Here is a 14687-nt window from a genome sequence, read left to right as displayed (position 1 = left end):
AAGTCCCTAAGATCATGTTTTTTCCCCCTATTCTGATATTTGATGTAAACATTAATGAACATTAGCTAAAGATTTTGCACCTGTGTCTGCATGATTTTGTGCATTGTGCTGCTGTCACATGATCGCCTGATTGGATAATTGCATGAAAGTGCAGATGTACAGGTATTCCTATTAAAGTGGCTGGTATGTTTATTATGGACTTCAATGATAAACCTGTTTTATTTAGGTTTGGGGTCAAATCCCAAAATGCATTATATGAAGATAAATGAAAATTTAGAATTTGTCACATATCTTAAAGAAAACAGGCAAAAGTTGCTAGGGAATGTGTAGGGCCATCCCTAGTTAGGTCTTTCTCTACTGATAGACTAATGCAGTAGGCATAATACAGGCATGTCAATTTACGTAAAAAAAATGCAGGGTGTCTAAGATTTTTATTTAGACACTGTATACATACACATACAGTACATTTACAGACAAGACAGTTTGTGGCTTGCAGTAACAGAGACCTTCATATTACAGCACATGTTATAAACAGGAGTATTTGGCAAATATCTGAGTTAATAAATTGGTAAAATTATTGTATTAAATGCAGATTGTTTAATTATTTGAACTCGTGTTAAACATTGCACAAGTACAGAAAACACTTAGGACAACCTCAAATATAAGTAATTTATATAAAAGCTTACATTCATAGTCGCAGGTATAGTAACTGTAGCTCAGGGTCTACAGTTTTAATAATCACATAACTCAGTGTGCAACATAATGCAGAAACAGAGAGAGAATAAAAGTTACATGTTGGTCTCACAAAGTCCACCAGCAATGCCATCTGCTGGACAACATGGTGTGATACAGAAAAATTGCTACTACTTGCATTTTTATGTCGTTCACACATACTGTAAAAAGGCTGATGTTTTAAGATGAGAACCGTCAAGTCACACCGTCACACCGTCAAGTTTCTCAAGGCCAATTGTGTGGCCACAAAAAACTATACTTCTGACAGCTATTTAAATTAGTAAGACAGAGAATTCAATTGAATTAGATCTTTGTGGCCACTGGAACCTAACCTTTATTTCAATCTTGGAATGATGTATAAAGACATACTGGAGTCCCAGGCATTGCATTATGGATATACCATTAGTCCACATCATCTACAGTGAATTTTCAAATACCTGTTTTGCCCGTTCCCGCCAAATCATTAACTAGAGGCCACATATTAAGTATGATGTACCCACAACATATTAAGTCATAGGTTCAAGTTACACAATGCACGGGCAAGATACCTCATTTGTTGCCCCGAAAGATTAACTTCTGGTCTCAATATATTAATTTGTGGCCTTATCACTAAAAGTGAATGTATTAGAGTCCACGCTGAGAAAGTGTCACGTAGCTGCGCTCAGGTGAATCTCCCCCTATCTCATGCAACTTTCTCTCTGTGTTGCCCTCTGGTGGTGGGACAGAAGCAGACACCCATGCTGCAACAGTCTCCATGTTGGGCATCAGACAGTATCCAGACGGGTGAGAAAAAATGGCACTGGACACCGCAGCTGGGCTTGGGGTGTATGCCGGGGGATCATCGTTAGGGTGGGATGAGTTCCTGGGCTCTCCGTTCTCACTAGCTTGATTATCGATTGGGGTTAAGCATTCTGAAGTTGGATTTTTGGGAGGGGATAAAACATAGCCTCCTTTTATTGGCAAAGAATCCTTGGGGCTCTCAGAAATGTATCTTCCATCATCATCGAAAGTTAAAAGGGAAGGGAAGAATGTGTCCGAAGTTTCAGGTGGCACTGACGAGTCCTCGCGGCAGAGGATGTAAGGTCCAATGAAGCTTACGCCAGATTTGTCTGTCATTCTGCTCCCATCTACATATAAAGACGAGTGGCTTGAGCCTTGTGGCCATCCTGATTCACTCATGCCAAGGCCCATGTCACTGTCATTGCTGCATGTCAGGAGCGGGTACTCAGAGATACTGCAACAAAAACAAAAGGGTAATATAGTTATACTGTGAACTCACTGATTCTGTTAAAAAAGAACTCCCTATCAAAATGATAAATGAGATACAATAGTCTTCTCCCCGGGTTCGTGTGGGTTTGCTGTGCTAGTCAGAGACACACTGCCTATCCTTGGGAAAGGTCATAAAAATTGAGCTTGGGCAAAAATTTAATTTGCAAACATTTCCACTAACAAAATCAAAAATGTTTCGTGTCTGGAGTTGGTAACAAGTAAAAGGCTTTAGGTGAATTTATTTCCACTGATTAGCAAAATTATCCTCATAGCTCCAATGCAAACGTCAAGCAGCAACTGATGAATAACTACATTAGAGCTAAGGGGAAAATTATATTAATTTCATTTTTTGGTTAAATGCATACCTTAATGTGTGCTATAGACTTGATTTGCCTCACTTGTAAGTTGTAAGTTGAAAGTTCCTCCAGAAAAAAAGTGTCTGCCAAAACATAGATGTAAATGTAACAAGAGTTGTCTTACCTGCCCTTACAGATGATAGGGTTATCTGAGGTCTGTATGATGAACACGCAGGTTTTCTCATTGCTAGTGTATGGATTGGCCTCACCAGCAAGAAATTTCTGTGTGAGAAAAAAGGTCATTGAAAGCTAAATAGGATTGAATTGCATGCTATTCACACTTTTGGAAGGAGTCAAGTGTCGGTGCTTTGTAACAGTCAGAAGAAGAACAGGGGGAGAAGTTTATGTTTTCTGATGCAGAAAGGGAGAAAGGCTATGTGTTTTGATGGCAACGTGACAAGCTGTGTGGTTTTTTTTTTGTCTAATTAACTTTAAAAGAGGGAAAATAGAGGCTGATGAAGCAACGACTGTTTATAGCTGCTATAATGTAAGTGATAACAGGAAATAACTGGTTTCATGGATGTTCCTTAGCATTTGTTAAAAAAAAGATGTGTTATTCTTTGATAAATGAAGAAATTGCAATTGCGTGATATAAGAGGAATAAAACACTTTGGGACATCCTGCTATTGGATAATAATCAACTTCGGGATAATAGCTGTAACTCCGCTTCACGTTGAGTCGTATTACACCACCCCATTGTTGATTATTTTCCTATATCAGCACAGTCTGTCATGTTTTACTCTTTACTTACATACTGTTTTAATCCACACGGTAAAAGCATAGATATTGCAATTTATAGTCTTCATAGAGGGAAGCCATGCTGATAGGGATAATGCTGCTCACCTTACTGCTCATGTCCCCCAGGACTTTGCTGTTAATGGGAGAGGGAATGGATACATTCCACAGTACCACTCTCCTACACACACACACACACACACACACACACACACACACACACACACACATTTTATATCATTCAAGGATATGAGTGATTTAGGTGTAGTAGGCAGTTATACTGAATGATTTACCTGTGGCAGGCTGGAAGGGCATTATACAAGATGATGAAAAGCACGGCCACTAACGTAGCTATCAAGAGGTAAATTATGGTGTTGATCCAGGGAGCTATACACACACACACACACACACAATATATATATATATATATATATATATATATATATATATATATATATAGAGAGAGAGAGAGAGAGAGAGAGAGAGATAGATAGATAGATAGATACAGATATACAAACATATGTATAGATATGTTTTGTATAAAGTAAAGTACTTTGATTTACAGTCAAGTGCAAAAGTATGCCCATCCTTATGATAAAACAAATTAAAATAGCTACAAGACATTTGCTGTGCTCAGTTTCATGGATGTTCCAATATTATACTTAAATATAAAAAATATTGAACAATCAAATAAATATTCTCTATTAACATGTATTCCCTTCGTGTGCCTTTATAACTTCCTCTTTTTTTATCCTCTTGGATCATCTCAGTTGTAATATTTGGACCCCAACCCCCTGCACGATTAGAGGTCAGAGGTCAGGGTTACCTGGATCAGTGGTGAAGTACGTGGGATCAGACCAGTCAGAGGGTCGTCCAGCATAGTCACGGCCAGGATGTGCTCTCACCCTAGCCATGTATCTTGTAGAGGACAACAGGTGGGAGGTGGGAACATTTGAACTGAGATCTGCCTCAGAGAGATTGAATTCCACCTTATTCTAAAGAGTGAGATTGAGAGACAGTGAGCAGAATGTCAAAAGAGTGATATCAAAGAGTGACAGACTTTAAGCTACACTAGTTTAGAGTTGATATTTAAATTTAGTTAATGGTTTTGCGTTTAAGTTTGAGTTAAATTTAGCTACAAGTGTGCAGATGCACTGACTCCAAAAAGGGTGACATTCAGGCTCATATAATGTTTAGCTTGTATTAACAACAATAATGGCATGAAGTGGGAATATCTTGCAGTGTATCTGTAAGTAACTATAATTTGTTCCCTGTGTTCAAAAGACAGAGACTGAACAAATTCAACAACAAACAGATCTACATATGCAGACAGACAGACATGCCTCCCACCTTTGTGTCATTGCTTTCGAGGTACACCTCATAGAAGAGTGTGAGTTTATCATTAACACTAGGTCGGGCCCAGCTCAGCTTCCAAACACCATCCTCCCTATGCGCCCGAAGTTGGGATGGACGTGGGGGCTGAACTGTGAGTCAGAAGAAGGATATGATCACCACATCTTGCAATGTATCAGTTTTACATTTTAGATTACATTAACAGGATGTACAGCAGCACAGTGGGTAGCAGCAGGGACCCTGATTCATTCATGAGCTTGGTTACTGTCTGTGTCAAGTTTTGCATGTTCTCCCTGTGTCCCCATGGGTTTCCTCCCTGGTGCTCACACGTGCCCGAGGTGTGAATAAGTGCGTGTGTGTGTGTGTGTGTTTATGTGCATGGTGTCCAGAGGAAAGGAAGAAGAAGAAGAAAAGGTAGAATAACAATTTAGAATAACTTTGCAACAATTGCAAAATCATTTGGTGGTGAGATTTATTTCTAAAGTGGATCAGAAAATCAAGGTTTAGTCCCATTGCTGAGGACACTCACTGTTGTCAGGGTTACTAAATTCTTTGGCGTTTCGTACACTTCTGATCTCCATGGTCAGCAGCTCAGGTTCAGAGCTATTCAATGAACATGTAAAATTTAGAAAGGTTCCAGAGTGAGGACGCTCAGTGTGACTGCTACAGTGGTTACATTTCCTGAAAGGACCAATACAGAAGAGAAAAATTACATACAGTGTATATCTAAATGAGGCCTAAAATGATTTTGGTTTATGAGCACGGAAGAAATACTCACACGCTTGTTCCATTGGTGTGGCCACACAGGTGATACGAGAGTAACTCGGCCTGCCTTTTCTTCACCTGCCAACTACACATCACCCCTCCTTCCTTAATTACACACTGCAGGTTAATGACACCTTCTATTAGACGAGTTGAATAAAGAGTGGAGTGGGAATGGGCAAAGCGATGGAGGAAAGAATAAGGGAGATTAAAAGTGAATGAATTAGTACGATATATAGTCTCTTAGGAAGAAGCCATTATTTGTCACATATACATTACAGCCCAGTGAAATTCTTTTCTTTCCATATCCCAGCTTGTTAGGAAGTTGGGGTCAGAGTACATGGTCAGCTATGATACAGCACCCCTGGAGTAACCATTTAGCCACCACTGCCTCAATATAGTGGTTTCATAAACTGAAACTTTCCGATTAGTTTACAATGTGAGTAATGGTGTAAAGTGGGGGTTTCGCATTTCTAGTCAGACCCTGAACCTTAAAGAACTCCTGAACTCAAAAAGTATGATTTTCTTAATAGGTAACTGTTCTTGGATGTCTGATACTGAATATATTGACTGAGATTTGGGTCAGTTTTGTAAACACAATGTAAAGATTGTCAGTTAATGATCTCCCAGAATAAGCTTCTTGACTTTAACCCAAGCACATCGATATGCAATATTTTTATTTTCACACTTTTCACATAGCTAGCCAGATAACTTATACAGATAACTGTTACTGATTAACACAATCTTGGGTTTGTTCATATATTTTGATGTGTGACCAAAATGGAAACCAAAATAAAACCCAGAAAAAAAATTTTATATTGTCTATGAGGAAGCATAGACTTTGCCAACATAATGGACAATAAAATGTATTAATAGTTTACAATTTGTTGTTCAAGTGTGCCTTAAAGCTGTTCATCGTATGGTTATATTTTTTAGTGAATTTGTTAAATCTTGTAATTAATGCCAGTTGTACCTTCTTCAGTCATCCAGACCACTTTGGGGCTCCAGCTGCTCCACAGGCCTACAGGACCCCGGGCTCGCACCCTGGCCTCATATGAGTAGCCTGGCAAGAGGTTCTGACTCTCGATCTCAAACTCTGTGATAGTGATATCATCTATCACCTAGCATGCAGAGAAGAGAGAGAAAGATTAGATCTGCAACACGAACAGTCACACCTTCACATCTCTACCACAGATCTCTATCTGGTTTCAAGTAATTTAGTTGAGTTGCATTATCTTGCATGGGAATCTTGATGGGTTTTGAGGTTTCTGTGCTCTTCAGAACAGTAGAATAATATGCTATGTCTCTGTGTGTGTATTCTCTAGTGATATTGCAGAAGGAGGTTATAGTGTAATACACACAAGACGAGAGAGAGAGAGCTACCAAAAACTAGAGGTTCATTCTTTCTGATTTCTGTGTGTGTGATAGAGTGTGAAAAGAGAACTGGACTATTATCTGTGCATATATGACTGTGTGTGTCACTGTAATGCTGATTTTCTCTCAGGTTTTAGTTATCTTACTCTAGCCTAACTGACCATCAAACATTCTTTGTGAAGCTACTTCACACTGCATTAGATCAGGGCTCAGGCTACTTAGTAACGTGAGGAGTGTGTGTCTTTGTGTACTCACAATCCACTCATGCTCATGTCTTCTGTACTTGAGCTGGTAGGTAAGGTTTAGTGTGAGAGGGGATGAGGGAGGATACGGGCTGCTCCAGCTCAGTAGTCGGTTGCTCCCATTCACTTTTTTCTCGGAGAATTTAGTTGGGGGCAGGACCTTGCCTTTAGAGTATGCGCACACGCACACACACACAATCACACACACACATACATGCATAAAATCCTCTTTTTTATTTTTATTAAAAAAAATGTTCAGTATGTATGAGCATGCACGTACACTCTTATTTATATTTTCTTAGGGTTAACAGGTAGTGTTCAGCTGACAGTTACAGGTTACAGATTTAAACCAAATTGTTTGAATAAACTCATAAGGACACACATGTCATTTTCTCACCTTGTGCAGCTATATTAAAAGTTGTCACTTTAGAAGGACAGGATGTGTTGAAGAAGAAGACATGACTGCCCATGCTAAACACTTCGGTATTATAGACACAACTCCGGGTGCGATTTCCACTAAACTGCATCTTACTGTGATCATCAGGGATACACGGTTCTCCACTACAGTTAGACACACACACACACACACACACACACAAAAAGGAAAGGATTGGGTTTAAATGTGTAGATTTGCTTTATGTTTGCTTATATCTTTTTATTGTAATCATTTTAACAGACATTTTTGTTCCTTACTCGCTGATTGGCACGAGGAAGTCTGTGTGTGACTCTACCTCCCAGGTGCAGCGTATCTGAGTGGTGAAGTCATTATAGCACTGCAGCGATGCCAGCATAGGAGAATCTAAAGAGGGTCAGAAGTCATATCTCATAAGGTCATCTAAAAGAAAGGGCTTGGAGCCATGAGCGTGTGTGAACTTTTTGGTTGAAAAGCAGTTATACTCTATATAGTATATCAGTTAAGAAATACTATACCACAGCTCTGATGAATTCTTGATTCTAATTATTCGGACGGTGTTTATTAATTTTCTATATCAGCAGATCAGACAATAGTTCTAGCTGTATTGGAAATCACAGGTTTCATTAATGAGCCCATTCTAATATATTATTTCCACAGTAACTAACACAGAGACGTGTATGGCAGACACGCCACAAAAACAGATTAATAATGTGTGTAATTGTTGATATGGTATTTTTGTAAGTTAGTCTCCAATGTCAGTGCATATCAGTCAAATGTAACACTGTACCTTTAAGCTTTTCCAACATGGGAAAGTCTAAAGGACAGAGAACTATGCAGAATAAAACACTGTAGAAATATCATCAAATTTGAGTTATCATAACGTCCTTACTTGATTACTTGACAGCAAGCCCTGTCATGCTTTACCCTTGCTTAAAAATGATCTAGCATCGTAAAGACATGTAGTACCAAAACCAATATGTCTAACCTGTAATATATTATCAAAACCTAAAACATTAACACTATCATGCATGTAGATGAGGCCTCTTTTCTTTAGCTTCCTCACTTAATTATTCCTCTGGCAACAACTATCAGTTCAAATGGAGATGTCATTACAGTTTCTTTCTACTGTTTGTTTTTTTTACAATTAAAATAAGCAATTTTTACATTCATACAGTGTGACATCATTCATGATCATTTAGGTCTGTATTGGTTAAACAGAAGTGGAAATCTGAGAATGAAATTAAAAAAGAGAGAGCCCATCCCCAGATATGTATTCACTGGCCAATTTAATAGGTAAACACCTGTACACCTCTTCATTCATGCGATTATCCAATTATATCAACCAATCATGTGTCAGCAGCGTAATGCACAAAATCATGTTGATACAAGTCATGAGCTTCAGGTAATGTTCACATCAAACATCAGAATGAGGAAAAGATGTGACCTCAAATACTTTGACTGTGGCATGGCTGTTGGTGGTGGTGTTGGTGTTATGGGCTGGTTTGAATAATTCAGAAACTGCTGATCTCCTGGGATTTTCACACAGAGTTTACACTGGTGTGAAAAAACAAAAAACATTTAGTGAGTGGCATGTCTGCAGAAGGAAATGTCTTGTTGGTGAGAGAGGTTAGAGCAGAATGGCCAGAATAGTTCTGCTGACGGGAAGCTGCAGTAACCCAAAAAAAACACATCTAAAAACCACAGTAAACAAAAAAGGACCTCAGAAAGCACGACGCAATTTTGAGGTGGATAGACTACAACAGCAGAACACCACATCAGGTTCCATGCCATGTTTAAAGTCACAGAAATCACATTTTCCCCATTTTGATGTTTGATCTGAACATTAACTGAAGCTTTTGACCTGTATCTGCATTGTGTTGGTAATACATTTTGCATGAATAAGCATGGGTACAGGTGTTCCTGTTAAAGTGGCCAGTGAATGTATATTAAACCTCATCCTAGACCATGAAAATTGATCCTTAACAAGGTGCTGTGATGTACTGCAGGAATGGGAAGAATTGTGTCCTGAAAACGTATTGAAAGTAGAATGTTTACTTCCACTTACTGTGATGAGTAGAGGTTTGAGAAGAGCACTGCTCAGGGTTGGAGCTCAGGACCAGCAGAGGCAGTGCTGCAATAAGCAGTGTCCTCAAGGGGAACATTGTATTTGGAGTGGGACACCAGAGAGCCCTGACCTCACAATTTCAAAATCTTACGGCCTGTGTGAGAACCTGTGAGACATATTCAACATACACTTACTTTTGTAAAGACTAAAATATTCAGAGCAGCAACAAAGAAGTGGATACTTTCTAAACACATATATACATATATTTTTGTTATTCCTGTAGTTGATTTAGCACACTCACACACATCTGCTAAAAATAATAGCAACAACAACATCCTACAATATTATATAACCTGGAATGGAAGGATAGACAGAGTAAACAACAACAAAAAGACTGAAATAATGTTTTGGTCAAAGAGAAAGTGAAGGTTTCTTCACACACAGCTGTGAGAAACTCAAAGCTCTTAAAGATATTTCTGTTTTTGCCACATGATTATATACTATTCTATAGTAAAACCGATAGTAGTATATTTAAGTTTGTAATAAATTAAATTTGTAAAGTATAATCATCACAAAGCCTATGGTATGGCAATTTAATAATAAATTAGATAGATAGATAGATAGATAGATAGATAGATAGATAGATAGATAGATAGATAGAGGCATGGTGCCATATGTCTATCTATAGACAAGATACTTTATAGGTAATATTATACATTGTAATGCACATAAAGGTGCCTTGCACCTGGAAAAACAGGGGACACCTGGATTTGGCCAAGGAACCGCTTGAGCTGCAGTCAAATGCTCTACCACTGAGCTACACCCCCATGGGTAACCATGTGGGGTAAGCAATTTGATCAGCCGTAAAATTAAAACCACCTGCCTAATATTGTGTAATTCCCCTTGTGCCACCATAACAGCTTTGCTGTGGTATCTGGCACCAAGACGTTAGCAGCAGATCCTTTAAGTCCTGTGAGTTGCAAGGTGAGGCCTCCATGGATCAGACTTGTTTGTCCAGCACATCCCACAGATGCTCAATCGGATTGTGATCTGGGGAATTTGGAGGCCAAGCCAACACCTTGAACTATTGGTCATGTTCTTCAAACCATTCCTGAATATCAATCAAACCATTAAGGAATACTGTTGCCATGAAGGGGTGTATTTGGTCTGCAGCAATGTTTAGGTAGGTGATACGTGTCAAAGTAACATCCACATGAATGACAGGACCCAAGGTTTCCCAGCAGATCGTTGCCCAGAGCATCATACTGCCTCCACCAGCTCGCCTTCTTCCCAGAGCGCATCCAGGTGCCATCTTTTCCCCAGGTAAGTGAGGCACACTCAAACAGCCATCCACATGATATAAAAGAAAACATGCTTCATCAGACCAGGCCGCCTTCTTCCACTGCTCAGTCGTCCAGTTCAGATGCTCACGTGCCCATTGTAGGTGCTTTCGGCAGTGGACAGGGGTCAGCATGGGCACTCTGACTGGTCTGCAGCTACGCAGCCTCATACGCAGCAACCTGCAATTCACTGTGTGTTAACTTTTTCAGCAATTTGTGCTAGAGTAGTTCTTCTGTGGGATTGGAAAAGATGGACTAGCCTTTGCTCCCCACGCGTATCAATGTGCCCATGACCCTGCCGCCGGTTCACCGGTTGTCCTTCTTTGGACCACTTTTGGTAGACCTGCAGTTTGGGAGATACTCTGACCCAGTCGTCTAGCCATCACAATTTAGCACTAAATTGACACTGTGTCACATTTTTCCTGCTTTCAACACATCAACTTCGAGAACTGACTGTTCACTTGCTGCCTAATATATCCTACCCCTTAACAGGTGCCGTTGTAATGAGATAATCAACGTTATTCATTTCATCAGTCAGTGGTTTTAATGTTATGGCTGATCGGTGTATATTGACACTGATTTTAGGCTAATGAAATATAGATTTGTTGAGATTTTTAATTCAGAATTTTTTTATCTGACATTTATTTTAGGTAAAATGAAACAAAAATAGGCATTCACTTGTTCAGTGATTAACAGTGCTCATGTACTGACCATTATACACTAACATGATCATTGGTACTTGATATAATAGCCTACTAATACTAATAAATTTATCCAGACTCAGTTAAATATGTACCAAAAACAGCTACCATAAACAGCCATGATAGTATTATGGTTTACTAACCATCGTTCTCATAAAGCATCATAGTAAAACTGTGTTGTTATTACAGTTTCACATGTAACAACAGTTAACACAATCAACATCACTGTTGTACCACGGTTTAGATTTCAACTGCCACAGTTACTATGAAGTAATGAAACCAGATGAATAGTGAACTTTCGTATAAGGAAACAACATTAGTCTAATATCTGTGTCAAAATTAATGAAATTAATGCAAAGGGTTTCTTAGCTCACGGATCCTTACATCCAAAAGTTCAGTAAACATCCCTCCTCCGTGTGTCCCATGGTCACCCTAACGGTAAATCCAGCGCGTGCTTCGCTCCATCCACACGCATTATGACGACACTGTACCGTCACGTGACGACGTGTTTCATGGTCTCCGGTAGATACATCATTAAAGCGCGACCTAGCTACTGTGCTAAGTATATTTAAAAAACAAAACAAAACAAAACAATTCGACACAGCCTCTTATTTTAATTCTAAAAGCAACAGATTTCCTGATGGGACGTAGATAACAGTCTTGCGACTTCCTGGAATAGGAGGAGGTCAGAGGATTTCCCCTTTCTGAGTCTAGCCATGGGTAGGAAGAACAGAGACGGAAAAAGTGTGAGAAAGGGAGAAGAAAGAAAGTAAAAACAAAGCGAGCGAGTAAATAACTTGGTGAATGACCGTTTTTGTAGCTGTACTTCTGTAGCATACACTTGTAGTTGTGTAGCTGTGAGCTGAGGTGTATTTTTAGCAGTTTGGAGATGAATAGGTGTGAAGTGTGAACGCTGTGGAAGGGGAAACACCTTGACGCACTAGTCCACTCTCTTCACGTCTTTTCCCGTCACATATTAAAGCACAAGCTCTCTTTATACTGAGAAGAAAAAATGGGTGCCCAACATGAGGACCTCAGCTTCATTTCCTCCACTAAATATGAAATATAACACCACCCCCCCAACCCTAAATATGAAGTAAAATAGCCTAATAAGCCTTGAGTTTATAATCTCAGAAACTTTTTTTTTTTTTTGTGAATACACTCAGAAAGATGTACTTGCTGCCACCCAGTGCAGAGGTAAGAAGGATGAGATCTGTGAGATCTTAAAAAAATTGTATGAGATTGGAAAGAAAAATTTATACACCCGGTCCCTTAAAATCATACTTTAAATTCCATTGGACATTATTCATTTTTGCTAAATGAATTTTTTTGAGAAAGCACATTACAAGTTTATATCTGTTCCTGCCTTTGAATTAGATGTAGATTAAAGTGGAGTTATCTGAGTCCAAGCGGAAGCTGTGACAGTTTCTGTCTGCAGAAAGTTGACCCATACCATGTGATTTGGACCCAAGTAACCAGGAAAACACACTGGTTCCTGACTATAGAAAACTTGGTCAATTTTCATTTCCATAATAGTATCATGTTTTCTTTAGAGATTTACAGAATTTGCTGATTAGGTATTATCATTTTAATAGGCTATAAAGATAAAAAAAAAAAAAAAGATGGTGAAGATGATTAACAGCACTTACCTCTCACGAATTCTGTTAATCCATATTACTGAGACTCAAAAAAAAATCTGTTAATAGGTGTATGTGGACTGGCTTAACTGTAGACAGTTCCTTGAGTGCATTTATTTTTCTGAGAGTGTGATGAGGGTGTACGTGTTCAGTACTTTACAAAAAAAACAAAAAAGTGGTTCCTCTTTTTTTTTTTTTTCATTGTGGTCAGCAATTTTTTTTCGTCGCCTGGCCAATGTGTTGTCACACTGCATTAACAGCAGACAAGATAATCAGGAAGTAAATGTCGAATGATTAAGACAGCAGTTCTTAGGTACAAGTCAACAGGATCCAGATGAGATTAGCCATTCAGAAAGGGTGAGACTTGGGCATAAACTGTTTTTCAGAGATGCAGTCTTTAGGGTATCCATGTGGAGCCATGCACAGCAACAGAAAGCGAGTAATAAGTGCAGAACACTCCAAGCAGAAGGAGATCATCAGGCTGAATCACTGCAGTAGAGATGTGTTAGGATCTAGCATCACATCAAGCAGTGGAAGTACACATACAGACAGAGAGAAAAAATTCAGATCATACAGTGGTTTAAAATGGTGTACACTGAGATCAGAGTGCAGTTTAGCCCTGACAGCATAACTAAAAGGGAAGAAGATGCCAGAAGATAACACAGGCATGGCAGCACCCTGTAACATAAAACTCCCTGCCACTTCACCGTCAACAAACCTGAGTGAAATAATGTCCCATGAATAATAAAATAATAGAAATTATTAGTGATGCTATCTTTAGTTTGTTTTTAGCATTCATTTACTAATCCTATGTAACCTAATGAATTTGTAACCACATTCCTTTTTATTTGAAAACTTACAAAATATACAAAAAAATTAAAATTGTATCACAAAAAAGAAACCCCATCATTTAATTGCAATTTACCTTAATTACCTTACATGGATCACCAAGTCATTGTTGATTCATCCTCACTGATGGCCTGCCTGTTAGTGAAATTGATGCATTGTGTGTATTACACAGGGCTGCTCATCTCATAGCAAAACATTAGCTTGCCTTATCTGCGTCGCCTTTACACGTCAGAATTTAAAGGCTAGTTTCAGAATCTATGAAAGAACAGATACAATCATGAGTGGGTTTAATCAATGTTAAATATCTATGTGTTTTATTCCTCTTAGTCACTGTTGCAGTATTTAAGAGGTTACAGTATTTCAGACAGTATTTAATGCTGTCTGAAAAAGGCTTGGGCTTGACTTTGAACATATTCTTAATCCTTAATGTCTATGATTAATGTAGTGTATTTTGTTTTCTATCTACTGTAAAACTATGTGTTATAAAAGCTGTTTTGTTGGAGAAGCTCTTTGAATTTTTTTTAGACTGGTTTATTTTTTATCCAAGAATCCATACAATAATGATGGTTAGTGATCACAAATACTAAGACTGTTCTAACTGAAGGTCAATGGTTACAGTTTTAATTTGGTAATCTGGCAGGGAATTGTTTTTCTGGTAATCGAAAAAGCAAATTTTTTTTTTAAAGAACTAAAATCCCGCCATGTTTTATATTTGAGCCTTTTGGGGATTTTCAGTGGAAGCAGGGCAAGATACCAGCAGTCTTCTCATTCTGAGATGGACTCATCTTGCTCTAATGGTCTTTATTCACCTTAGTATCAGATCTATGCACAGACATCTTGAGGGCAATCACTCATGT

General features: G+C 38.6%; 1 protein-coding gene across 2 annotated transcripts; it reads right to left on the bottom strand.

Moving 5' to 3' along the window:
- Positions 1-398: 398 nt before the first annotated feature.
- On the bottom strand, positions 399-13149 carry csf2rb (colony stimulating factor 2 receptor subunit beta). Of its 2 annotated transcripts, none has more exons than XM_026917276.3 (14): positions 12994-13149; positions 9304-9469; positions 7517-7622; positions 7221-7384; positions 6837-6988; positions 6181-6328; positions 5224-5347; positions 4975-5126; positions 4443-4576; positions 3919-4087; positions 3386-3479; positions 3201-3273; positions 2482-2579; positions 399-1966 (listed from the first exon to the last, which is right to left on the bottom strand). In XM_026917276.3, exons 2-14 carry the CDS (start codon positions 9398-9400, stop codon positions 1357-1359), a joined length of 2121 nt encoding a protein of 706 aa, XP_026773077.2. In that variant the 5' UTR covers positions 9401-9469; positions 12994-13149; the 3' UTR covers positions 399-1356. The 2 variants fall into 2 exon arrangements, with proteins under 2 accessions (XP_026773077.2, XP_026773078.2); XM_026917277.3 differs by lacking the exon at positions 12994-13149 and adding an exon at positions 11729-12050.
- Between the last annotated feature and the right edge of the window lie 1538 nt (positions 13150-14687).

The sequence above is a fragment of the Pangasianodon hypophthalmus genome, chromosome 13, assembly GCF_027358585.1.
Source record: "Pangasianodon hypophthalmus isolate fPanHyp1 chromosome 13, fPanHyp1.pri, whole genome shotgun sequence".
Taxonomy (NCBI): Eukaryota; Metazoa; Chordata; class Actinopteri; order Siluriformes; family Pangasiidae; genus Pangasianodon; species Pangasianodon hypophthalmus.
Note: the sequence above shows the minus strand (reverse complement) of the source record. Positions and strands in the feature narration are given on the sequence as shown.